The sequence below is a fragment of the Sinocyclocheilus grahami genome, unplaced genomic scaffold, assembly GCF_001515645.1.
Source record: "Sinocyclocheilus grahami isolate Dianchi unplaced genomic scaffold, SAMN03320097.WGS_v1.1 scaffold1078.1, whole genome shotgun sequence".
In the NCBI taxonomy this organism is placed as follows: Eukaryota; Metazoa; Chordata; class Actinopteri; order Cypriniformes; family Cyprinidae; genus Sinocyclocheilus; species Sinocyclocheilus grahami.
The window spans coordinates 138082-166028 of record NW_015506257.1 but is presented as its reverse complement, the minus strand read 5'-3'; the positions used below and the strand labels follow the sequence as shown (position 1 = coordinate 166028).

Below are 27947 nucleotides of genomic sequence, written 5' to 3'. Positions count from 1 at the left end.
ATGGTATCGATATTTATCGACGGTAAACCTTTCTAGTCCTCCTCTGCAACTTGAGCCCGAAGGAAGCTGGCCTTCTTCTGGGCAACACGATCTTTTCTCTGAGCCAGAGTGAGCTTGGCGCGGTTCCATCTAGAAAAAGATCCACTCAATTTCAGCAAACAAGTAGCAAGCAATTTCTCCCAGGACTTTTAACTATAGCACAACATTTCAATGAAAGTCATTTAGTAGGTGAGACTAGGCCTGGGTGATAAAATGGTATCGATATTTATCGACGGTAAACCTTCGATAATGATAGAAAAAATGTTCGATGTGGCGCACGATATTGGCACGTGCTATGAGTGACAGACAGCACACACAAACATGAACACATGCTGAATTGAGTGCTGTGCCTGCGATGAAGAGATTGTGAATAAAGAATGAATATGTCGAATTTAAAATAAACATTTGCATTTGAATGTTAGGTGTGCATCAGGGAGCGTCACCAGTGGCGCGCGAGATGCAGTGATGTAAGTGATGTTGTTGAATTTGAATGTTTTGTTAGTCTAGCCCACGAAACGCGCCGCTGCTGCGTTATTCATTCAAAATATTAGAGAAATATAGTTGCTCAATGCGGAGAAGATCTTGAATGGGTTAAAACCGAAACCAAGCCATTCACACAGAACGCATATTCAGCGCATTTTTAGACGGACAAATATGACTGCTGCACTCACGTCTCACACAAGAGATGTATAGAAAGCCATGCGAAGTTAAAACAGCTAAAACTCTTAGAAAACGCGTCACGAATTTGTGGAGGTTTATTCCTTTTCACTGCGTCTCATAAGTTTTTAAATGCAATCTGTGTGAATGTTGCTTCAGCTCTTTGGATTAAGCAATGAATAAATACATGATGCTGTTTTGTTCATAATTGTTTATGCAATTTACGAAATTATATTAGATTTTTATGAGTTAATTTAGACTTAATGCACGTTTTTTTTATAGACCGTTATTGCCTTGTTGACAATTTAAATGGGCTATTATTTTGCTCATTGCGCCCTCCTATCATGCTCCAGCCTGCGAGCTTCAGTGTAAATATTGTGTCAAAATCAAATCATTTTGAGCACGATTTAAACCCGGATGATTGTAAACGCTCTTAAATTCGTCTGCCTTGGGAAAGCTAGCGTGTCTCCGACACAGTGATAACACTCGTTGCCTTCTCTAGTGCAGCTCAACCAGGTCTCGTCCCATTCGTCGATCTTTGTGATATCACAAATCCCTGAAAATATGCGTTGTAGTCCAAACGAGTCGTTCTTTGTAGTTTTTGAAAAGTGATTTCTGTTAAATAAAAATCTCCTTTTGAAGGGGACTTTGAGCTTTGTAACTTTGCAGATCTTTTTTATGCTCAAACAGCATAAAATTACAGACTAACTAAAGTTGAAAAAGTGAAAAAGCATAATAGAGGACCCCTTTAAAACCTATTTAATCTGTATATAAACTTTAGAAATTATATATTTATTTAATTTTTATTTTGTGTTTGACTGTTAAAACAAAAACAGTGGTTAAACTTAAAAAAAAATTCTCTATTGCTCTTTTTTTTTACAAAAGGTTATAAAAAATGTCAATAATTATCGATACCGAACGATATGAAACATTATATTGTTAATAAACTTTTTTGCTATATCACCCAGCCCTAGGTGAGACTACCCATGTTTTCCCTGACCAAACAAGCATTAGTCAAGTTCATTGATTTATTAATGTTTTCTGCAGTCTAGCTGACAATTGTATGCCTGTTCTGGGAAAAAGAAAAAAACTCCACAGTAGACCACTTAAAACAATAAAACCTCCTACGAGTTCTTCTGACACTAAACGCCCAACAATGAACCAAAGCTGCTCTCAGATCCGTCTTGAAACATGCCTGCATCAACTGTGCAAATGAAGGACCAACTACAATTTGCTCAGTCTGAAAGAGTATCATCACCAAGCAGCAGAACAGTTATTGTGGACATCAAATGTCATTTCTAAATGGTTGAAATGTCAAAACTTAAACGAGCAAAAACAAGCCTCTGAGTCTGTAATATGGTCATGAACGTCACCAGAGAGCACAAGGCATGAAGCAGCCAAAAGAAAGATTTATACCTCTTCTTCTTGACTTCCCGCTTGGGCTTCTTTTCATGCACTGGGTTTTCCCGGATGGCTGCGTGTGCCTTTTTGTACATTTCCTCCATCTGAGGAAGAAATATATAAGAATATAGTAACCCTGTCATGATTAATAACACTACTATGTAATGGCTATGTAGCAGCCAAATATATTGCAATACAGCTAATGTTATTGAAATATTTAACTTTAATTGTGAAAAGGAAACCCATGGATATTTGCAAGTCTTAGAGATACTCCACCCATCAAAAAAAAATAAAAAAATAAAAAAGGTGGCCTGTGAAAAAAACACTACTTCAAACTATAAGCCATTGCTTTTGGTCAGCTGTTATACAAGAGTTCATGCCTGACGCAAACATCAGCACACTGTGATTGGTTAGCTGGGCCAGTGTGTGTTGTGATTGGCTCCATTCGGCGCCTGGTCGGGAAATGTCATGCCTCTTACCATAGCCGCCTGCGAGCTTCAGTGTAAATATTGTGTCAAAATCAAATCATTTTGAGCACGATTTAAACCCGGATGATTGTAAACGCTCTTAAATTCGTCTGCCTTGGGAAAGCTAGCGTGTCTCCGACACAGTGATAACACTCGTTGCCTTCTCTAGTGCAGCTCAACCAGGTCTCGTCCCATTCGTCGATCTTTGTGATATCACAAATCCCTGAAAATATGCGTTGTAGTCCAAACGAGTCGTTCTTTGTAGTTTTTGAAAAGTGATTTCTGTTAAATAAAAATCTCCTTTTGAAGGGGACTTTGAGCTTTGTAACTTTGCAGATCTTTTTTATGCTCAAACAGCATAAAATTACAGACTAACTAAAGTTGAAAAAGTGAAAAAGCACAATAGAGGACCCCTTTAAAACCTATTTAATCTGTATATAAACTTTAGAAATTATATATTTATTTAATTTTTATTTTGTGTTTGACTGTTAAAACAAAAACAGTGGTTAAACTTAAAAAAAAATTCTCTATTGCTCTTTTTTTTTTTTTACAAAAGGTTATAAAAAATGTCAATAATTATCGATACCGAACGATATGAAACATTATATTGTTAATAAACTTTTTTGCTATATCACCCAGCCCTAGGTGAGACTACCCATGTTTTCCCTGACCAAACAAGCATTAGTCAAGTTCATTGATTTATTAATGTTTTCTGCAGTCTAGCTGACAATTGTATGCCTGTTCTGGGAAAAAGAAAAAAACTCCACAGTAGACCACTTAAAACAATAAAACCTCCTACGAGTTCTTCTGACACTAAACGCCCAACAATGAACCAAAGCTGCTCTCAGATCCGTCTTGAAACATGCCTGCATCAACTGTGCAAATGAAGGACCAACTACAATTTGCTCAGTCTGAAAGAGTATCATCACCAAGCAGCAGAACAGTTATTGTGGACATCAAATGTCATTTCTAAATGGTTGAAATGTCAAAACTTAAACGAGCAAAAACAAGCCTCTGAGTCTGTAATATGGTCATGAACGTCACCAGAGAGCACAAGGCATGAAGCAGCCAAAAGAAAGATTTATACCTCTTCTTCTTGACTTCCCGCTTGGGCTTCTTTTCATGCACTGGGTTTTCCCGGATGGCTGCGTGCGAAAGAGTATCATCACCAAGCAGCAGAACAGTTATTGTGGACATCAAATGTCATTTCTAAATGGTTGAAATGTCAAAACTTAAACGAGCAAAAACAAGCCTCTGAGTCTAATATGGTCATGAACGTCACCAGAGAGCACAAGGCATGAAGCAGCCAAAAGAAAGATTTATACCTCTTCTTCTTGACTTCCCGCTTGGGCTTCTTTTCATGCACTGGGTTTTCCCGGATGGCTGCGTGTGCCTTTTTGTACATTTCCTCCATCTGAGGAAGAAATATATAAGAATATAGTAACCCTGTCATGATTAATAACACTACTATGTAATGGCTATGTAGCAGCCAAATATATTGCAATACAGCTAATGTTATTGAAATATTTAACTTTAATTGTGAAAAGGAAACCCATGGATATTTGCAAGTCTTAGAGATACTCCACCCATCAAAAAAAAATAAAAAAATAAAAAAGGTGGCCTGTGAAAAAAACACTACTTCAAACTATAAGCCATTGCTTTTGGTCAGCTGTTATACAAGAGTTCATGCCTGACGCAAACATCAGCACACTGCGATGCATGGTGCAAGCAGGTTGTGAAACCTGCGTGAGAGGTGACATCCTCTGTGGTGCCACATCAAAGCAAATACGGTTTATAAAATTAAAATAAATTAAAAATATTAGTATTATTCTTACACCTATCACTGCTTAAAGTGCCCCTATTATGGGTTATGAAAGGTTCATATTTTGGTTTTGGGAGTCCCCAACAACAGGTTGACATGCATGCAAGGTCAAAAAACACTTACATTGTCTTATAATATGCATTTATTTTTACCTTACAAAGGAGGGGTTTAGATTCATTTTTCTAAACCCCTCCTTTGCGTGACGCTAATCTGCGGTGATTGGTCCGATTGGTCTCATTTTCATTTCATCATGCCTGTAATGCCTGATAAAGCAGTTTGTGAGCGCAGTGCTGCTTTGTGTACAGCGTTACCGGGGAAACCGATATTTTGCTAATGTTATTTAACTTTATAACTTTAATTGTGAAAAGGAAACCCATGGATATTTGCAAGTCTTAGAGATACTCCACCCATCAAAAAAAAATAAAAAAATAAAAAAGGTGGCCTGTGAAAAAAACACTACTTCAAACTATAAGCCATTGCTTTTGGTCAGCTGTTATACAAGAGTTCATGCCTGACGCAAACATCAGCACACTGCGTTACCGGGGAAACCGATATTTTTCCGCTCCAACAGCGCACCTAGTGGCAAAGAATGAATTTGCATTTTCATTCAGACCAATGTGAAAAGACCAACAAGTGGGCGGGCAATATGCTAATGTTTCACGTTGACGTCAACATGAAACGGCTTGGGAATTGTTTTAAAAACGACTCGTTTCAGTGATTCAGAGTCGACTCTTTCTTTTGAGAGACAATAACTTTAAAGTTTTAAATCTAAAATTGCACCTTGTATACAGGATGTTTTCATTCACGTGAAAGGTAATTTTCAAAAATCCATAATAGGGGCACTTTAAGACACTGAGATTTATCCACTGGGGTCATATGGATTACCATCATGTTCATTTTGCATGGTTTTTAAAGTGACCACAGTGAGGGTCACATCTACTTGCATTACATGGACTCAAAGAGATGGTTTCCTTCTCTAAAAATCTGTGTGTTCCACAGAAGAAAGTTATATACATCTAGGATGGCATGAGAGTAAGTAAATGGGAGAATTTTCTTTGTTGGGTAGAGTATCTCCAAGTCTGAGATTCAACAGATCTTTTCACAATTCAAGCATCAACCATCTATTACAACTGGATTCACATTTTGAAATTGTTGGGGGGGGGGGGGATGCTCCGCACATACCGAATCAGGGGTAACGCCGTTCTTGATGAAGCGAGAGAACTGTTTCTTGTATGCATCCTCATCCTCCTCCATCAAGTATCTCATGTATTCAGAGACGTTCAGGCCAAGAATGTGTTTGCGGTGGACCTCTGCATTGAACTCCTTGCTCTCAGTGTCATAGCCAGGGAAACGCTTGGTGCTAAGACAAAGATTAAAAGCTCATATGCAGGGCAAACTAGATTCCAATTACACTCCGTATTAAATGAACCGAGCTCATGAACATTTTGATGCCTCCAATATAAACAAGTCTAGAAATCAGTCCTGTCTTGAAATGCTATGACATCAGTTGAGCAACTGAAGGAACAATTACAAGCTGCTCAGTTTCAAACGGTGTCATCACCAAGCAGACAGTATATGAAACAGGAAAAACTAGAACAAACTGCTCAGACCCAATGTTTTGGGCACATCTGGAAATAAACAGTAAGAGGGAAGATCTACCTGTGAGGAATGGAGAGACCTCCATCCACTGCTCCCTTCAGGGCTCCGAACACCTTATTGCCAGTGGTGGTTCTGGCCAGGCCTGCATCCAGATAGCAGGTGAAAGCTCCTGGCTGCCCATCAATGCTCTCCACATTAAACTCATCACCGGTGATCTCCACCTGGCCCTCATACACCTTGTCAAGGCCAAATTTGTTCAGCAGCTGGAAGAGAGCACACAGTGGACCAGTTATAACCAGCCCTTTGACTTTGTATCAATTATGCTGGATTAATTCGTTCAAGCGTTTCAGAATTGTTAAGGGACCCATTTACTCCAGTTATTAACAGTTACGGATTATTGGATTGTAAGAGGGCTCAGTGGAAGTATAAATGGGCTGCAAAACATTGTGATCGCTCAAGCCACATTTGGATGTAGTTAAAAACACATGATCACATTCTATTTGTATATCAAAGCTAATGTGTCCCGAATAGTTCTGCACAATGGCAAAGGAATATCTAAAACAATCACGGAGCCAGTGCAAATATTTTAAACTTTGCCTGCTGTAAATTATTCTAAAAGAAAATCCAACAAATTTGAAATAGCCAACACGTACACTTACAAAAGACCTCGTATAACATCTTCAGCATGTATGACAACATGCAGTGAAACAGATCACATGATCCACACACATCTAAAGTTCAAGTACTGCACTTAAGTGCATCCTAGTTGTAGAAGACTAAATACACCCATCGTAGCACATTTACAAACACAGATTCTCGCATCAAGTAACATGCCTTATGGGGAAATTTTATAAAAACATTTCTGGCTTACTCTTACACTAAAGGAAGACAAAAATGTATAAATAAATACCAATTATATAAATTTGCTGCATCTCAATATGCATACTTCTCTATGCTGGTCAACCATCGTATCAAAATTAATGTCCTCATATACACGCATTCCACCGTTTAGTTTACGCTACTAACAATTCTTCCTACTGTATTAGTGAGACAAGTAGTGTGTTAATCTGCCAGTTGTGGGTCTTTCATGCAATGAACTCACCTACATTTTTGCGTAACAATACATTTAAAAGTTAAGGGCCAAACTAGGGATGCACCGATCCGATACTCCGAATCGCCTCCGATACTGCCATTTTCTGCCGGATCGGGTATCGGTCAGACGAGACCGATCTAAATCCGATATAGTGCAAATACTATTCTGTGTTATTGTTAAGCCCCACGAAAGCACAAAAACATTATAAAGCACCATAAAGTTTTCGTGCACTAAATTTCAAGTGTTCTGAAGCCGTTCCACAGTTTAATGTGAAGTATAGATGAATATTTAAGTGAAGCTGACATTAACTCTTCTCCCCTCGACAGCTGTCTGTCATCCTCCATTCAGCGTTCAAACTGCGTGTCACGTTCGGTTACTACAGTCAAAATGATGAAATATTCGGAGTAAAATTGTTCTGAACTGAATCCTCCTCTAAAACACAATGGGTTGTGGGCAATCTTAACCTTTAGAGCACGGGTTCTCAACTCTGGCCCACGAGTTCCACTTTCCTGCAGAGTTTAGCTCCAACTTGCTTTAGTGTGCATGGACCTGCACTTCAAATATCCACTGGAAATACTTGACCATTCAGGTATCTTTGGATATGTATTTCAACATACTACAATTTGGGACACACTAATTCTAATTTCAAATACTATTTAGTAGGGATGCACCGATACCACTTTTTCCAGTACTCGCCCGATACCGATACTTTTATTTTTGGTATTCATTCCATACATATACTTCGTAGTAAACATCCTCAACTCCTTTCTGCTGTCTGTTGTCTGTGTTTCTTTGTTTGAATATGGCGCTTATCACATGCTGTGTGGTAGCGGCGTTTGGTATCGGGGCATTTTAATGAGTACAGGAGACCAGTATCGGTGCATCCCTAGTTTTAACCATTTGAGGTGCTGCTAATGTTTGCGTCCTCTCAGCCTCGATAGCAAACATACTGCTGTTCTTTCTCCACTAATGCAGCATCTAGTCAACAAATTAATTACTTAGTAATGCCATTTTCTGGACTCCTTTTTAATGGTTAAATTACATTTTATTAATCAAAAAGCATGTCTAATTAATTAAAATCATGAAACTAACAATTTAACATCAATTTTCCAACCTTATGTTTTATTGTAACCAAATTCTGTTTTAGCATGTCTAATTTGAAAGCATAAAACAAGTTTCATTTATTCTTACAATAGCCTTATGATTTTTCTGCTCAGAAATTCTGTGTTGTGTATTTACATTTTGTTTTAAGGCATACAACATTTAATCTATCTTTTAAGTAATGAAAATTAAACAAATTAATTTTTTTGGAAAATAAAAGGTCATTTAATATTACAATTAAAACATTGAAGAAATATTGAATGCGTATTCCTTAAAAATAAGGTTTTAATCATTTTAGTAGTAGTAGTAGCAGCCTGTTACGTACATTCTACTCAACAATAGTAATATATTTCTGCCAATGCCCTCAAGTTAAACCGAACTTTTATTTTGACGGGTTGCCGTGAATACCTTTACTTTTCTGTGTGTGTATGACATGATGATAGTTTTACTGAAGTGAAACGGTCAAATGCTCATGAAGTGACTCTCAGAGCATTTCTGGAGATGTTGTTCATGTATTTATGTCCTCATTAGTGAGACGGCAGACGTTAATATCACCGGAAGCGTCACGAGCGTTTCAGTACGAGTACTACACAAAACCGCGCGTCTGCGCCATTCATTAACAGAGACACGCAGAATTCATATTTAAATATACATCGTTTTGCGGCTTAATATTTACAAATACTAGTGGGAGTGGGCTCGTGTGTGTGCGCGCGCATCGGGCGGAACTCCGCTGTGCGTGATGCAGAGAGCACGACCATAACGTAGAGACTGAAATGACATGCCGTCCTGTAAATAAGATAAATAACATAAGGCTATTTAGTTTGCTTAATGAAAGAACAAGGTATAGAAATGTTCTATAAGAAAGGTTACTTTAAATTACTTCTGTTGTGATCTGGCGCTATAGAGAAAATATAATTAAATAAAATTAACTTGACCTAAAATAATGGCAGGGGAAACACTGTGATGTGTACACACCGTTTCATTGTCCGTTTTAAATCCACACGTCTGGAGTGTCCCGCTCTGCGCAGCACGCAGTGTCACGTCAAAACAAACAGCAAGTGGCGACAGTGATTTGCCTCTAGAGGCCGCTCTCGCTCTCGTACTGGATGACGACAGCGGAGCTTCTCAGCCACTCCAGCAACCCGGAGAAACTATTGGCATGGATTTTTGTCGACAGTTCCAGCAATCAACCAACGGTGCCGATTAATCGGCAAACCGATACAACGGTCGACCTCTACTATATAGGATTAATAGAACGTGAATTGGGATGCACCAATTGTGATTGTGGTATTAAATTCAACATTTTACTGCTACACAAAAAAGTTAGCAGCTCATATTTAGTGTGCAAAAACAATGCAAAAATCAATACATTTAATTTCCAAATTGTTTCATGTCATGCCTTTTCATGCCTAAAATCAGGTTAAAATATAGTAATAGATTAAAAAAGTCATTGCTAAATATGGATTGATTTTAACCTTGACAATCCTCTTTAAAGTATGAATATTTAATTCCAATAAAAAGTTTGAGATTTTGAGCTCTGGTATGACATTACTTTGTGCAGAAGATGCACACAACACTTTTGCGGTTTCAGTAATGATTAATGCAATGCAATCTATCTTACGAATTCAATCTCCTGCGTGTGAAATGTTTCTGTAAAGTCATGACAAATTACTAGAGAATAGAGGTTAATTTCTTTAATGCAACCACTCTGCAATTCTTGTAGCACTAGAACTGCAAGGTATAGTTTCATAAACTCGTTTCAGGGGGGAAATAAGTGTCAGGAGTGAGACTCACCCTGCGGGCCAGCAGCAGCCCAGTGCAGTAGGCCGCAGCATAATTTGTCAAACCCACACTGATGCCGTACTTGGGCAGCTCATGGGAGTAGGCTGCACACACAATCACGTCACCCTCGATCTTGGCGTAGGCAATCTGAAAATCAAAAACACCTTAAATCAGCTTTGACAGTCAACAAATCAATTTTCAGGGATTCTCAACTCACAAAGACAAGCTTGAATCATGTGTTATGAGACAATAATGAGAACATGCATTTCATATTTTTGCAATACAATTTCCAAAAACTACATTTAATGCATTATATATTTATATATATATGTGTGTGTGTGTGTGTGTGTGTGTGTGTGAGTGAGTGAGTGAGGTTTGGTTCCAAAACACTATAAATCCATTTAGATTATTTTGAGTAAAACTATGGTTTTCTTTACCAAGGATGTGGTAAGATGAAAACCACAATTTTGTTTCAAACTTTCACATAGCATCTTTAGGTTATAATAACATTAAAAATTCTAATTCAGATTTTGATTTTCAAAGATTTATTATAAAATGTTATTATTTTTCCCCCAAAATGCAATAAATCCATTGAATCAATTTAAGTTATTTTTCATATTGAAACTGTTGAAAATACACAACATAGTAAGCTGATCCACATATGACAGCCTCTGAACTTGGTCATATACTAATCTTACATACAGGCACTGAACTAAAAATACATTCAATCAGTCATCGCTCCCAAAATGAATTCAACGGGTCATCTTGTTAATGCTATTAATTAATTACAACAATAAAATAAAATGTCATCATGAACATACAAAATAGAAATTCCAAAATGACATTTCCCTTACATTCAACTTCCAAAAGTGCATTCATCTTCGCCATGTTACATTAATTTAGTTGACTAGTGCTATACGCTGTATTAATAAAAAAAACATTAATGGCATTAATAAAAACACTTACACTGACAAGTTACGCAATATCACATTCATAATCGAATGTGACTCATCTGCGATTATGAACGCGATATAGCAGTGATCTACGGCTCTGTGTATTGAATGCCGCTCCATCTGAAAGCACGTGATGGAGATTTACTATTCACAGAACCGACTTTACTGATGAGATGCGCATGACAATCACATGCGATTTGTCGTGCAGCCCTAAGTTTGTTTGTTGATCACAAAGTACAAAATAGATGAGGAAAACTAGGATGCCGGGTGTATTCAAAGTGCCGCTATTACTATCTAGAGTGCGTGGAATGGTGCACTGTGATTGGTTGAGCGGATATATCGCATTCTGCAGAGAAGGGAGACTGACGTTTGTCGTGGGTTGGAAAGAAAGGGAGAAAACATGACAGAATAACTTGGAGAATATCACTCACTCACAGACAGACAATATGGCCAAAAAAATTATCACGATAAAATTTTTTATATCAGTTAACATTGATAATTATCATGATAAATTTCAAAGTCAGTACAATTGCAAATGTGATACTGATTTTATAAAACAGTCCAATAAACAAGGTAATATTAACTGATGTAAGTTATAGACTCAAGTTCCTGTTTTTGCTCCATTTCATCATCGAAAATAGTTTTAAACAAAGCCACAGCAGAACTGTTTTGCATCGCTGAGCAACACACGACTGTTTCATTACTGAATCAATCAGCCGTTTGAATTAATCGGTTGAATGAATGACTCCATGACTTACTCACACAGTGATTTGCCGCAACCTACTGGCAGTGGCGGTAAAACATCACCAGCTGCTCAATTAAAATCTGCGTTCGCTGATTTTACAGCGCTGCGCATTATAACCAATCACACACGATTTTGTTGAGCTAATGAATATGCAATGACCAATCAGAGGCATTTAGATGAGTCATCGCTAAAACACCAGAGTTTTGTTCAGTGCGCGCACTTGCTGACTGAATTCTTCTCTCTGGCGAATTTTCACAAAATGCCATCAAATCTTTTCTGAAGACAGTCAGAATCTTCAGAGGTACATTCATATAATTAATTCATCCATATATTAATTTGTATAATTCCCTTAGCACTCTTTAAAACCTCCCAGCTTTTCCTCCAGGTTTTGACACAAAACTAAACCACTCTGCTGCTGTGCGCACACGTGAGACTGTTACTTAAAACTGTGTTTTATGCTTCAGGGCTCCAGACTCATTCTTCCCACTGGTCTCTCTTTTGCTACTAACTTTCTCAGTTGGTCACACGAGCACATGATTTGGTCGCAATATTTTTATTAATCAATGCATACTGATGAACTTATAGTTTATAGTAGGGGTGCACCGATACCACTTTTTCCAGTACTCGCCCGATACAATACTTTTATTTTTGGTACTTGCCGATACAGAGTACCGATACCAATATTTTCATTGCATTTGTAAATTTTTTAAATATTGGGTACAGAAACCAAAATAGTATGTATAATGTTAGTTGGTTAACTTCATTTATCAAATAGATAGTCAAACCAAAATTTATTCAGACACCTTCAACCTTTCTCACATTTTCAGTTTATTCGCTATAGTTTAGAAAATGGTAATAAAATATGACAAGAACTCAAGAGTTAAACTGTGTCAGAACAAATTCAGCTTGATAATGTTAGATAACTTTGATAGAAATGTAATGGATTACAATAAAAACACAGAAACACAGTGTCTCCCTGACATGGCTGCTTCAACACTAACTGCGGTTACTGAAACAATGCCTTTTCTTTGCGTGCACATTTGGGCGGCATTATGCAAATATTTCCACATAGTGAGATAGATATGTGGGGGCGTGTTAGAACGAGCCGTTTTAGGGGGGCGTGGCAGAGTCTTAACTTTGATAAAGAATATCTCTTTGGTTTTGAGACTTTATTCTTTGCAACTTCAGGGATCTTATCTATGCACAATCAGCTTGTAACACTCCAAAGAGAAAGGAAAACTTGAAATCGCATCATATGAACCCTTTAATCCAAATGATGAGTGTCAAGCGAACGAACATCAATAAAGATCAACCAACAGAGGTGCGCTCTCTCTCTCTCCCTCCCTCAAGTAACTTGTGCATTGTTTTACTTCTTTTTGACGTATCCGACCGAACTACAAACTTTCCAGTGATGTCTGTGAGAAAGGGATATTCACTCGACAAGCTCACGCATCTGCACCGCCGCGCGCTCAATCCACTCAGCGTGCTTTGCTTACCAGCTGGCGCACATCAGCTATACAGGCATTAATACTGAATGTTTTATATTCATTACATACATATACTTCATAGACATCCTTAATCTCTAATAACTCCATTCTGCTGTCTGTTGTCAGTGTTTCTTTGTCTGAATATGGCACTTATCACATACGGTGTGGTATCGGCGTATTTGAATGATTACGAGTACAGGAGCTCAGTATCGGGCCCGATACCAATACCAGTATCGGTGCATCCCTAGTTTATAGTTATATGAAAACGAAAGTGGTTAACATTTTGGTTAACAACTAACCCATTCTTTTTCATCAGTATTATTTGTGATTTAATAATACATATATACACACACACTGAACAAAATTATAAACGGAACACTTTTGTTTTTGACCCCATTTTTCATGAGCTAAACTCAAAGATCTAAGACTTTTTCAATGTACACAAAAGGCCTATTTCTCTCAAATATTCTTCACAAATCTATCTAAATCTGTGTTAGTGAGCACTTCTCCTTTGCCGAGATAATCCATCCACCTCACAGGTGTGGCATATCAAGATGCTGATTAGACAGCATGATTATTGCACAGGTGTGCCTTAGGCTGGCCACAATAAAAGGCCACTCTAAAATGTGCAGTTTTACTGTATTGGGGGGTCCGAAAACCAGTCAGTATCTGGTGTGACCACCATTTGCCTCACGCAGTGCAACACATCTCCTTCGCATAGAGCTGATCAGGTTGTTGATTGTGGCCTGTGGAATGTTGGTCCACTCCTCTTCAATGGCTGTGCGAAGTTGCTGGATATTGGCAGGAACTGGAACACGCTGTCGTATACGCCGATCCAGAGCATCCCAAACATGCTCAATGGGTGACATGTCCAGTGAGTATGCTGGCCATGCAAGAACTGGGATGTTTTCAGCTTCCAGGAATTGTGTACAGATCCTTGCAACATGGGGCCGTGCATTATCATGCTGCAACATGAGGTGATGGTCGTAGATGAATGGCTCAACAATGGGCCTCAGGATCTCGTCACGGTATCTCTGTGCATTCAAAATGCCATCAATAAAATGCACCTGTAATCCTTGTCCATAACATATGCCTGCACATACCATAACCCCACCGCCACCATGGGCCACTCGATCCACAACGCTGACATCAGCAAACCGCTCACCCACACGACGCCATACACGCTGTCTGCCATCTGCCCTGTACAGTGAAAACCGGGATTCATCCGTGAAGAGAACACCTCTCCAAAGTGCCAGACGCCATCGAATCTGATCATTTGCCCACTCAAGTCGGTTACGACGACGAACTGCAGTCAGGTCGAGACCCCGATGAGGACGACGAGCATGCAGATGAGCTTCCCTGAGACAGTTTGTGCAGAAATTCTTTGGTTATGCAAACCGATTGTTGCAGCAGCTGTCCGGGTGGCTGGTCTCAGACGATCTTCGAGGTGAAGATGCTATGTGGAGGTCCTGGGCTGGTGTGGTTACACGTGGTCTGCGGTTGTGAGGCCAGTTGGATGTACTGCCAAATTCTTTTAAACGCCTTTGAAGACAGCTTATGGTAGAGAAATTAACATTCAATTCACAGGCAACAGCTCTGGTGGACATTCCTGCAGTCAGCATGCCAATTGCACGCTCCCTCAAAACTTGTAACATCTGTGGCATTGTGCTGTGTGATAAAACTGCACATTTTAGAGTGGCCTTTTATTGTGGCCAGCCTAAGGCACACCTGTGCAATGATCATGCTGTCTAATCAGCATCTTGATATGCCACACCTGTGAGGTGGATGGATTATCTCGGCAAAGGAGAAGTGCTCACCAACACCGATTTAGACAGATTTGTGAATAATATTTGAGAGAAATAGGCCTTGTGTACATAGAAAAAAAGTCTTAGATCTTCGAGTTCAGCTCATAAAAAAGGGGGCAAAAACAAAAGTGTTGTGTTTATAATTTTGTTCAGTGTATATATATATATATATATATTAGGGATAGGTCACGATTTTAGAATATTCGATTAATTGACTTAACTATAGAATATCGAATAGGTTGTGCGATTATTGTCGTTAAAATTTCCCCATGTTTTCCGTGCTGATGCGTTCATGTAAGCAGAGGATGGCGCTTCCAATAACGCACCTAAAAGCTGTCTCACTGTAGACTTGCGCTGCATAAAAAATAAATAAATAAATAAATAAATTTACCACTTGCGTAGCATATGATGCTTACAGTAACTTGGGACGATGTCAAATAAGAGCTCTGTGCGGACCACAAACACTCCTGACTAGGATAGACAGGGTTCCCACCCTTTCATGAACACCAGATTCAAAGACTTAAGGACTTTTTAAAGCACCATTTATTTTATATCAAGCACCTATCAAATTCACACCCCAGCATATGTAGCGTCATGAAAGACCTCTTACAGCACTTTTTTCAGTAACATTTCACTTACACTTAACATTTAAATAAAAAATTTCAGAGTAATGAGGTTTTGAATGTGTAGGTTTCATAAATTTAGACCATTTTGAGCAGTCGTGTTCAAAGGAATTTAATTAAATCCATTGAAGTCAATGGAGTTCACACTGGTAAGTCAAATAGAATCTCAAATATTGATAAAAATATGTGACCCTGTCTGTGAAATCCAGGCTGAAGTCTCAATCTAATTATGAGATACGCATCAAAGTTTGATTTCAACCATTAATTTCAATCTTTGGCCTTTCTCAGTCAATATTGAAGATATAAAGGTTATATTTTCACAGAATGTTCTATGTCTTTATGAAGGATAATTTTATGCAGTAAACAATAAATAAAAAAAAAAAAAAAAGACTTTGGGTTTTCACAGGCAGGGTCACATATATTCTTGCATCAAACTGGTTTTTGCTGTAATTCTTGTAAAATATTTTAATTTGAAAGAATCTACATTTTAAAATTAATAAAAAGTGGTTAAACAGGGTTCTACGCTTACTTTTCTTTAAAAAAAAAAAAATGTAGGAGCACAGTCAAATTTCAGGAGCACCTTCTAATCAATAATCAAATTCTGATCAAATATTAGCCTTCCCATTACGAGATGATATTTGACTCCTTAAAGTGATTTACAGGGAATTTAGTTTGGTAACACTTTACTTGAAGGGGTGTGCATAAGACTGACATGACACCTTCATAATCATGACACGACACATGTCATGAATATGAAGGAGGTTTTATGCATGTTTATGACAACTGTCATTAAGTGTCATTCGCTCAGTTATGTCATTTTTAATGCAAATATGACATTATTTGACCTAACCCTACCCCTACCCTTACCCCTAACCATAGCCCATAACAAAGACATCTCAAACAATGTTATCTTTGCATTAAAAATTACATAACTGAGCGAATGACACTTAATGACAGTTGTCATAAACATGCATTAAAACCCTTAATATTCATGACATGTGTCATGTCATGATTATGTAGGTGTCATGTCATGATTATGAAGGTGTCATGTCAGTCTTATGCACACCCCTTCAAGTAAAGTGTAACCTTTAGTTTTTACACCTTTGTAATGGCATTTTTTTAACTTTATTAAAAGTATGTCATCTTTTATGTCAAATTCTAAGAATTATATTTATAAGCTTTTTAAAATGTCTAATTAGAACAACAGAATAAAATCAAGTAGAATAAGAATAAGTTACCAATCAAATGAAATCAGTATTTAAAAAAATTATTTGTACTACAGAGGTGGCACAGAAGAACACAAAAGTGGCTTGTAGGTGTATTTTCAGACGTTTAATAAGGCTCAGAGGTGGCATGAGTGCAATTAAATTTGTAAATTCATGTTGAGGTTAATGTTTTAAATATAAAATTTTGAATATAGATATATTAAACAAATTAAATAACAGAAAAGATCCTTTAAAAATGAAAGTAAAACTGCCAGTAGGTGGCGGCCAATCATTGAGTTTATCACTGAATCATTCATTCAATTGATTCGTTCGAAAGACTAATTCATTCAGGAATGAAGCAAGTGACTGGCTTTATGAATAGGTACTTGATTCAGATTGGTTTAAAAACGCACGTTCATTCATAAATAAAACACTGCTGTGTTTGCTTGGAGATGCGCAGCGGCTCAGCTGTGACTTTGTTTGAAACTATTTTCGCTGATGAAATAGAGCAAAATCAGGCTATAGTGTTGTAGTCACAATGCAAGTCACTTAATTTCTTTTTTAATGAACTGTTGTATTAAATCAATAGCATAATATATATCATAATATTTCAAACTCCCTTAATAATCATTAAAAGCTGTCACTCACACATCACGATCTCACAAAGTTACATTATAATCGACGAAGCTCCCTACACTGCACAATGAATCTCTTATTTACACCCCGTCAACACTTTGTTTGCTATAATGAGAGGATTTGTGAGATTGCAGAACTCAGCGCACATTGTAAATAAGTTAGAAACCGTTTAAGCTCCCCTTAGCGCAAACACATATGCTGATTGGGGTCAGTCGCACTGGTGCTCCTAAATATCTTTTTTCATAGTCGCACGCAGTAGTTTTCAGTCGCAAATGCACTGCTTCTCCATAGGTTCATGCAAGGCTGCGCATCAGCTCGCGCTAAGTTTTTTTCTCGCGCTACCCCATCTCCACCCCCAATCATTTGTGCCGTTTCGTTTTGTCTTTGACAGCGCACATAGGACAATTTTTGAAATAGCACCATTCTACTAAACAATTTATTTCAAATTTAATTCAGGCACTTTAAAGGACTTATATTAGTAGTTTTCAGTCGCAAATGCACTGCTTCTCCATAGGTTCATGCAAGGCTGCGCATCAGCTCGCGCTAAGTTTTATTCTAAGAATTATATTTATAAGCTTTTTAAAATGTCTAATTAGAACAACAGAATAAAATCAAGTAGAATAAGAATAAGTTACCAATCAAATGAAATCAGTATTTAAAAAAATTATTTGTACTACAGAGGTGGCACAGAAGAACACAAAAGTGGCTTGTAGGTGTATTTTCAGACGTTTAATAAGGCTCAGAGGTGGCATGAGTGCAATTAAATTTGTAAATTCATGTTGAGGTTAATGTTTTAAATATAAAATTTTGAATATAGATATATTAAACAAATTAAATAACAGAAAAGATCCTTTAAAAATGAAAGTAAAACTGCCAGTAGGTGGCGGCCAATCATTGAGTTTATCACTGAATCATTCATTCAATTGATTCGTTCGAAAGACTAATTCATTCAGGAATGAAGCAAGTGACTGGCTTTATGAATAGGTACTTGATTCAGATTGGTTTAAAAACGCACGTTCATTCATAAATAAAACACTGCTGTGTTTGCTTGGAGATGCGCAGCGGCTCAGCTGTGACTTTGTTTGAAACTATTTTCGCTGATGAAATAGAGCAAAATCAGGCTATAGTGTTGTAGTCACAATGCAAGTCACTTAATTTCTTTTTTAATGAACTGTTGTATTAAATCAATAGCATAATATATATCATAATATTTCAAACTCCCTTAATAATCATTAAAAGCTGTCACTCACACATCACGATCTCACAAAGTTACATTATAATCGACGAAGCTCCCTACACTGCACAATGAATCTCTTATTTACACCCCGTCAACACTTTGTTTGCTATAATGAGAGGATTTGTGAGATTGCAGAACTCAGCGCACATTGTAAATAAGTTAGAAACCGTTTAAGCTCCCCTTAGCGCAAACACATATGCTGATTGGGGTCAGTCGCACTGGTGCTCCTAAATATCTTTTTTCATAGTCGCACGCAGTAGTTTTCAGTCGCAAATGCACTGCTTCTCCATAGGTTCATGCAAGGCTGCGCATCAGCTCGCGCTAAGTTTTTTTCTCGCGCTACCCCATCTCCACCCCCAATCATTTGTGCCGTTTCGTTTTGTCTTTGACAGCGCACATAGGACAATTTTTGAAATAGCACCATTCTACTAAACAATTTATTTCAAATTTAATTCAGGCACTTTAAAGGACTTATATTTGTTTTCAAGTACTTTCCAGGCCTTGAATCCATGTGTCTGATATTCAAGTACGTTCAAGAAGCGTAGGAACCCTGGTTAGAGGTGTGGCTGAATCCATATTCAGAAAGGCACAGAAAACAAAGCACGTTCTACGAAACGATTAAAGGGATATGGTTAACCGCTTGCTAGCGGTAGCCTGTTAACCTGTCACTTACCACATAAACAGAGTAAGGAGAGATGACTGACAGGATGATGGCGAATGATTTGCAGATCCTGAGCACCACTGACAAACATCTAATCTTGTCAAATGTGTGGTAAGTACTGCCGAGTGCTGCTCCGTACATGTGATCGCGAATCTCGAAAGTGAAAGTAAAAAAACAAGCGTGCGTTCATAATAATTTCAATGCCCCGCATACTAATAACGGCTCCCTGATGCCCGCAGTTTATATACAGTATAATTACTCAACGATATAATTGCGACAGAATATATTGAAGCATATTTTTCCTCCCATCTCGTATCTATTACCTTTAGGTGTTCCATTTTTTTAAATGGAAAAGTCCTAGCCTTATGAGCAGTTCATTTATGCTAATCGAGAGACTGTTATGTTAATAAGTGCCGACATTCGGTTATGTTTATTATATTAATATGTTTCAGCACGTTATGGCTTGAGTTAAGTTAGCCTATCTTCTGAATTAAACAGTTTATCATACAGATTGAAAGCCTGAATCCCGTCTCTCTCCGTTTATGGGTATGTGTGCGTGCATGGGTGCGATTTTCGAACATTATTTTTGCTTGGAATGCCCATCCCTAATAAATAAATAAATAAACAAACACAATCACTTTTTGTGCTCAGCAATAAAAGGTGGTTGATCAGCTTTCTTCGAAGGCTTGATTGTGTTTATGGGGTGCAGTCTAACAGCGTTTTTTTTTAAATGCATTATTTTCACATTTTACCTTTATTCTACACCACTGTTTGTGTTCTCCTAAAAACGGTCTGTTGAGTTTCTGGTTCTATGTAGCCCCTCCCTCAGAAATACACAAAGGGCTCAGATTGGTTAGCTGGCCCAGTGTGTTGTGATTCGCTAACCGCCTAGTGCACATTGTCCGAAAACACCTAACCCCCTTGCCATAACGGGTAGTTGCATGTGCTGAGGTGTATGGTAAACAATGGCGTCAATATTGCCTTATCAATACGTGCCTGAATCAGACCCAGAGAATATTAGTGAAGAGGATCGAGCAGAACCTGTGCAAGCACGGCTCTTACAGGACGATTCAGAATGGTATGTTTTTGTTTGTGGTTGTCTCATACTTTTTAGATGTGCTGTTTTGTAAAGTTGTAAATGCTACTGCGGTTTATGTTTGCTTTCGATATACGGTTTTATCCTGATTAAAGCTTTAGTACAGCACAATACAAGATTGTGTTGTAGCATTTTTGTAAAGTAATTGTTTAATTTGTAAAAGAAATGTTTGCTTAACACAATCTAGTGAACCGGCATTGAACTCGCGTAGACTGAGAAAGCCGTCCTCCGTAAAAAGTGCAGCACAGAGAACTATATTAGTATTATAATTTTAACCAACATAAATGAACAAACATACATTTTAGCCAACAAAGAGGACCTGCAATCGGGGTGAAAATAACAGCATTTCGACGGCATGGCAACAACACTCTACTTCAACAACTCTTCTCTAAAGCAGCCCAACATGGCCTCGCCCCCTTTGCTGTGTGTTCCAGGGGGCAGGGTTTATGTAAATGTCAAGTTTTTGGAAAAAGCATGTTGTAGTCCCTACCAGCCTTTTTTGTAGTCCTTAAACTGCGATTTCTTTAAAAGAAAATATCTCCATTTGCATTGAACTTTGAGCGTCGTAACTTTGCAGATATTGTTTACACTCTTAACAGCAACACTACCTACAAACTTAATAAAAGTCAAATAATAAATCAACCACCCCTTTAAATATAAATCCAGAGAACTGTCAAGAAACATTTTAGGGCGTCCTACTGCATGAGCACTCTTTAACTGGTCATAGGGCAAATGAACAGCTCTGCACCCACCTGGCAGATGATGTCCCTGTTGGAGAAGCGGACAATCATCCTATACTTGGGTGTGTTGTACTTGTTCTTGTCTTGAATAACCAGGCGCTTCCGGGCAAAGTAATCAGTTTTTCCCTCTGGGAAGCAAAAAGACAATGAAAATCAGGCATATCTGTGTGACTTTATATAACTGTTAATGTTTAAAGCTCTGCATTTACCTCTCCTTCTCCTGAACTTCACCTGGTACCTCTTGAAGTAGGCCTTGTTCTTCACTACTTTAACGAATCCCTAAAAGACAACACATTTTAAAAAGTCATTCACTTCAGAGATTCAACCTGCAGGCTTAAATCAACGGTCGCTGTGTAACCGTAAAGAGTTGAAAGGCCTCCCAATAAAGTGTTGAAGGCGTAGCATGCTAGCATTTATCATCATGCAAACGCTCGGTCAGGTGTTTAATACTATATTGTGCTTTTCTGAGAACGTGTCAGATTCCGAAAACCATCTACAATGTTGCAAATATTCATCACAGTGTGCATCTCGTCTCTGAAACTCATGTGGGAAGGGCTTGAAATGAGCCATAAGGCCACGCTTGAACTCTTGTCTATCGGAGAAAATCTTAAGCCATCCTTTTATTATCTGTCATCACTCAATAATGTAAAGGCATCAAACAGATAGCTAACCTTTAGGGAACATAATAATAGAAGTATCGCGGCGCTGTACTGACCATTTTGTAGACTTTTCAGTCTCCTAAGCCTGAGCCTGGAGTCAAACTAAGGAGTTTTGACTCCGCTGCACTGGAAAAGAAAGAATGATGTGCGCATGCGTAGTAAATACCATCGCCAGCGGGGCAAAACAACACTGCGAGGAGGAAAGCACAGCGACACCTGCTCTTTTGGATGTATAAGGGCAAATATGAGCTAAAATAGGTTTGTACTGTATGTGTGAGCAATGCAATATCAAAAAAGTCCAGCTTATAGCCCATCGCTTTGTTCCAAGAAACACTGGCGTTATGTCATAACATGGAGATGCGGTTTAGCTGTCTACTTTATAGCCTGCTATCTGTACTGTACTGTACTGTATTTTATGCTACTTTTTCAAATGTATATTATAAAAAAGGGGTCAAAACATAAAACATTTAAATTCAACATAAGCCAGTTCAATGCATTATTTTTTTTAAATGTATTGTTGGGAAGGAAGATTTAGATTCAATGTCATTTTGTAATAGGCCTATATTTGTTTGTTATTTGTTTTATTAGTCTTTATGTTTATTTTGTAAAAATTGTATTATTGTTCTTTTTCTCTTTTTCTGAGTATTTGCTGAAGGTAATTGAATATTTGTTTGTATTTGAATATTTGAGTATTGAATATATTTGAGTATTGAATATTTTGTAGTTTTAGAATGCTATATCTGCATAATTGGAGGTGTAAAGGTGGGATTTTTTTTTTTTACATTATCTGCAGAAGTAATGGCTGTTTTAAATAAGGTGTTCTTAAATTTGTTGGTGCTTTGCATGTGTTTTAAACCAAAGGAAGCTTGACTGACTGAAACATTGATAAATAAAAATATTTTTGTGATGATACCATTTTGAGTAGTGTGCAGGATTTCTGTATTTTTAGGTAATATTTACTGTGTGAACATTATCCACTGGGACAGCAATCAAGCTGTAATTTTGTTAAATTATGGAAAAGTCTGAAATATATATAAGTTAATTGAATTATTTACTTATTTAAAATGATTTAGAACGATTAAAGATATTATTTAAATATAATTTCCCCAACTATTATTTCCACCACAAGATGTTATTAAACACATAAACAATTTGAAATGTGGTGGAAGTGTGTTGGAACTACATAAACAATGGTCATTACCTATGAGATCTGGAGCAATTATGCTTTTGTAATCTCAGCAGAATTCTCCTTAATATTTAATATCTCCTTAAGCTTTCTTTTTGGAAATTCTGAAAAAAATGTGTTTGACGGCTTAACTTTTATAGACACACCTTCAAAAGAGAAGACATTAACCTCATTACATGGAGAAAGTAATTCTCTTTTCTGTGTCCTAAAATAGGTTCCACGTAAAGTGATTCTAATAGGCTGGCTTGCTGCGTCAGTGATGCATTGTTGGAGAGAGAAAGGTGTGTCCTACATCAGGAAGAAATGAGATTAACGTCAGCACAACCAAGCAAAACCAGAAAAGTTAGTTGCTGTGCGACATCTTCTGCCACCGGTGTATCCAAACTGTCTGTGTATTCACTAACTTACAAGAGAAATGTACATTTTGCAGATGACCTAGCCATCTAATGGTGAGTTTATTCAATTATCAGGCCTATTCTTTTCACAAGGGCCCTTTTTTAAGAGAATATGATAGCAAGGACAATCTCAATGTATCATGTAAATAAAAACAGTGAACGAATATGATTATAGTGATGAAATACACTGGGGATTATTCAGAAAACATTACAGCTGTGAAATATTGATTTGAAACTATGGCTTTAAATACAAAGAAATGAGGTAGAACTGCTTTGAAATCACTTATCTGTTGTTGACAGCTTATTAGTATTTAAGTTATTCTAACCGTCTTGCTTATGGACCTGTACTGTGAAGAGCAAATAGATGGGCTCATTGTTAGATCAATGACTAAAAGACAATGATTAAATAACTACATTCTGTTTATTATGTTCTCCCATATTGAGTGGTTGCTTTCTGTTTATATATTATGTTTTTATACTTTTGCACAAAGCATTCTAACAGATTCTTGATGATTTGATGCATCATGGGAGTATTTCTATTGCGTGCACCCAGTTTAATATGGTGCGGGGGTCTCCAAACTCAGTCCTGGAGGGCCGGTGTCCTGCAGAGTTTAGCTCCAACTTGCCTCAAAAAGAAAGAAACTAATATAGTTTCGTGCCCTGTGTCATTTACATTTCACCAGGTTAAAATAATATCTCAAGCTTTATGCTTGATTTATTTGTATACCGCGTGCAAGGTTTATGCGCATAGTCCAAGTCTTCTCCATTTTTAGTGTATCTGTGTTGCAGAATTACAGTGCCACATACTGGTCTGGCATGTATACTAAGGTTGTGACGGTGAGGAAATTTTCCCATGCCTAATATAACTTACATAAAGTTTAAATAGGTATACAAAACTGGAAATGAGTAAACACGTATAATATATAACCAAATAGATAAGAAACATAGAACGAAAGCTTGGACGCACGGCATACACCTTGATGTCAAATAAAATAGATACATTACACAAAGTTTAAATAAAGTAAAAATCAGCAAACACTGTGGAACCAATTAAATAAGAAACTTCCCAAAAAATCTTAGATAAACGGCAAAAGTCAACAGGCTTTTCAAAATCTAAAATACTGCCAAACAGGCACTTTTGCATTTCGTTTCGAAACGAAATCATCCGCCATCGTCTTGTCTGTCGCCTCACTCTTCTTGTCAGTCAGCTCGACTCACTCTCCTCACTGGAGACATGAAATCTGATCTGTGATGCGACTGTCGTTCGGCACACTGCATTGAGCATTCGCGTTCAGTTTTTAATGGTAGTGTCTGTTCTTTTACTGAACTAAATTATTTTTATTACTATAAAAAATCAAAACGATGGTGGGGGTCGGTGCCGCGGTGGGCAAGTGACGTTTTTGAAATTACCCCTCCACATCTTGGATATCCTTAGTGTTTACATTTTCAAGGGTGGCAAGATTTCTAGTCCGGGAAGTCCATATGGGAGAAAAAAATTTCCTCCACTTCAGATACTTTACTTTCACGTTTATCCTTTGACCCCATAATGGTCATTAGAACCACAAGTGAAACGTGAACCACTGGATTTGCAGTGATTACAGTTGATCTCCTCTGATCCACTTTAGTCGTGAGCCCATCCTTCTTATTCTGTGCACACCAAACTGCATTGCTATGTGCTGTTGTAGCACTTTACTGAAACATGCAGCTTCAGGGAGTAGACTGTAGTATGACCTGAGGTATGTTTGCCGATCATGTGATAAGATTTCCTTGATTTGTCAGGCTGATAATCTTAAATGTGATTGAAATTATATATTATAATTGCGCTTGAGATTAGTGCTGGCCGGTATGACCAAAAATTTATATCACGGTATTTTTCAAAATTAGACCGGTTTCACGGTATATGACGGTGTATTTTTTTTTTTCATGCATGACCGGGTGTTAACCATATTTTCTACTGATTGAGAGAGGAAATACTGCAGTATATTGAATTAGAATGCCCTATTTTACTGTCATGATGAGTGAATATTGTCAAAAAATACCACACTAAATAGTGACTAAACACGACCCCTTTTAATACGTTAAACAGGAGTCACTAACATTTATAATCGCGGCATCGTCTGATAAAATCAACATGAATCTACACTAAAGAGTGGCTATGCGGTTGTTTTGGCTATATTATTTTTTGTCTCATGCAGCGCACTGCCTGCATCTGAGTAACAAACTAAAAAATAAAAAAAACCGAGCATGTGATATGAACTACGTTCATATTTATAATTCCAAACAATCAGTAGGCGACAGGTGCTAGGAAACGCTGTTTTGCGGTTTTTGGCTGCGGTGTGGCCAACTGAAAGCGCTGCTTCTCTGCCGCTCACTGCACAGAACAGACGCCGAGAGAGGCGACACTTCTCCGGGAAAGTCAGACCTCGCATTCGCAAGGGACCCCTTTCAAACAGTGTCGCGTTCCGAACGTTGTTTAAGCGAAATACACCGGTATTGCGCTATTTAAAAAATTCATATCATAACAAAAATAAACACCGGCATGAACCAGTATACCGCCCAGCACTACTTGAGATTATAAGCAAAGTCTTGAGACCAAATTACTTGCCTCTGCCTTTGGAACACTTCTTGTCTGGTAGAAGAGCCGTTGCTTTGCTTGCTTTGATGTAATTTTTTCCCTAATATAACCCTGAAGCATCGGATATTGGGATCGTTCATTGTTCTTATTCACACGGTTGGTGCACTGCTCCGTCTCACTTCATACAATTTGTCACATTGAATAGAGCAAGACCTAAATAGTGCATTTCTGCAGGGGCTCTACTTCTAAATGACATCCATGTGGCTTGGCCTAAACTTGTTCTTCTCTGTCTCTTTCTCTGTCCTTCCTTTCTCACACATGTGCCTCAGACAAACATCTCGATTCCATTTGACCTGAACAAATGGAACTTGTGTTTGCTTTGCAGGCGGGCATTATTGCAGTTCCTTTTTTAAGAGTATCTTGCATCTCAGACTGCGTGACGACTGATTTCTAAACGACTGAGTCAGGCAGTAGTGCACAGACATAAGCAAACCTGCAAATTCCCTACCAGGAAAGTGCTGATTGGTGAAAGCGAGAAGAAAGATAGAATGTAGCAAAAATAAATCTGCTTAGCATAGGGTTTTTTTTTGTAGGTCTTTTGGAAATATTTCTGTCGGTCTCGGTTGGTCTAAAAGTGACTCTGCTGTGTCATGTCTTATGTTGGCAAAGACCTTTTCATTGTTCAGTATTCAGATGTATTGTTGCCGCTCTGTCATTGTCATCCCTTTTGACAAACAATGTGGAAAACTAGAACTGCAGTCTTGATTTATGCATGCTGTTGAAGATCACTAGATAAGATGCCACCTGCGAGATGGGCCTCCTGCTGCAGGCCTATACAGAGGACATCATTAAACTTGAAGGCTTAAAACATTCCATTACAATAAGGTCCCTAAAGTGTGGTTGTAAATCAGTGCTTTAGTGTTACATAATATGGGAGCAGACCATCTGGGCCATGTGAGAAGTCATCAACTATAGCCTAGTGTTCTTCTGCTGTTTATGCAAGTGCATTTTGACAGAATATTCTGGGTTAAATGGAACTTAATCAGTCTCACAGAAAATTTCGGCGAAGGAAGTCAAAAGCAGAAATGTGACTTGCTTGAATTGTTCAGTAGAAATGTTTGTTACTTCATTTGTCAAGTTATGTAATTTTTCCTTTTGAGGTGGGGTGAATGTTTTTTTATTAATTAATGTTAAATAATGCATAAATAAATACATTTTTAAAATTTGGTTGAACTTCTGATTATGTGTTACAGACATGAGACCTAATTCACACCAATGTTAATATTCAGTGTGATAACATTTTCATTTGAATCAACCGCTGTGCCTCTTAAGACTGACACAACAGTCAGTCTGTTTCCATCGCACTGCAAATATTGCTGGCTAACCAACCAATAAATAAGTTTCACATTTTTGGTCACATGTCCAGAGTTGCTTCTGTACATAAAACTAGGGATGCGCCGATCCGATATTCATATCAGGTATCGACGCCGATAGTGCCATTTTTCTCGGATCAGGTATCGATCTGTTACTTCTGAAGCCATACGATAGCTTAATGTGAGCTACATATTAATATTTAAGTCCTTACATTAAAGTTCACACAAACTCTTTTCTCCGCTGTGGCTGTCAGTCATTCGTTCAGCCTTTAAACCCTGATCGCGTTCGGTTACAGCAGTCAGCTCGGTAAAGCTCTCTCCAAGATCATTCTGTGTTCCCATTATACTTGATTTGTAAATACATGTCTATGATTTTGCAAAAAGGACTTTATCTTCTTGCCGGAGTTTAATGTTGTTTTGTTACTTGCTACCGGGTGTCTGTGAGAACAAAACACGGGCGTAGAAAAGACTATAAATTGTTTTTAACGTGTTTTTTAACTGAAATTTAAAACCGTTAAAAGAAAGGCTCAATAACTGCACAGATATAATACACTACACATCAATTTCTCTTCCCTTTGTGCTTTGCAGTTTTTAACACGAAGTGCTTACA

At 37.8% G+C, this 27947-nt stretch overlaps 2 protein-coding genes across 5 annotated transcripts in view; one reads left to right on the top strand and one right to left on the bottom strand.

Moving 5' to 3' along the window:
* Positions 1-23: 23 nt before the first annotated feature.
* Positions 24-21963, bottom strand: LOC107566486 (60S ribosomal protein L5). Its single transcript, XM_016251951.1, has 8 exons — positions 21865-21963; positions 21359-21428; positions 21162-21277; positions 9974-10108; positions 6046-6248; positions 5569-5746; positions 3890-3978; positions 24-129 (listed from the first exon to the last, which is right to left on the bottom strand). Exons 1-8 carry the CDS (start codon positions 21865-21867, stop codon positions 33-35), a joined length of 891 nt encoding a protein of 296 aa, XP_016107437.1. The 5' UTR covers positions 21868-21963; the 3' UTR covers positions 24-32.
* A 1394-nt stretch (positions 21964-23357) lies between these two features.
* The window catches only part of LOC107566483 (ecotropic viral integration site 5 protein homolog), a 72623-nt gene continuing 68033 nt past the window's right edge, over positions 23358-27947 (top strand). For all 4 annotated transcript variants that reach the window (XM_016251947.1, XM_016251946.1, XM_016251945.1 and 1 more), the window contains exon 1: positions 23358-23443. In XM_016251947.1, coding sequence (XP_016107433.1) covers positions 23441-23443 — 3 coding nt within the window. In that variant the 5' untranslated portion in view covers positions 23358-23440. The remainder of the gene's footprint in view (positions 23444-27947) is intronic.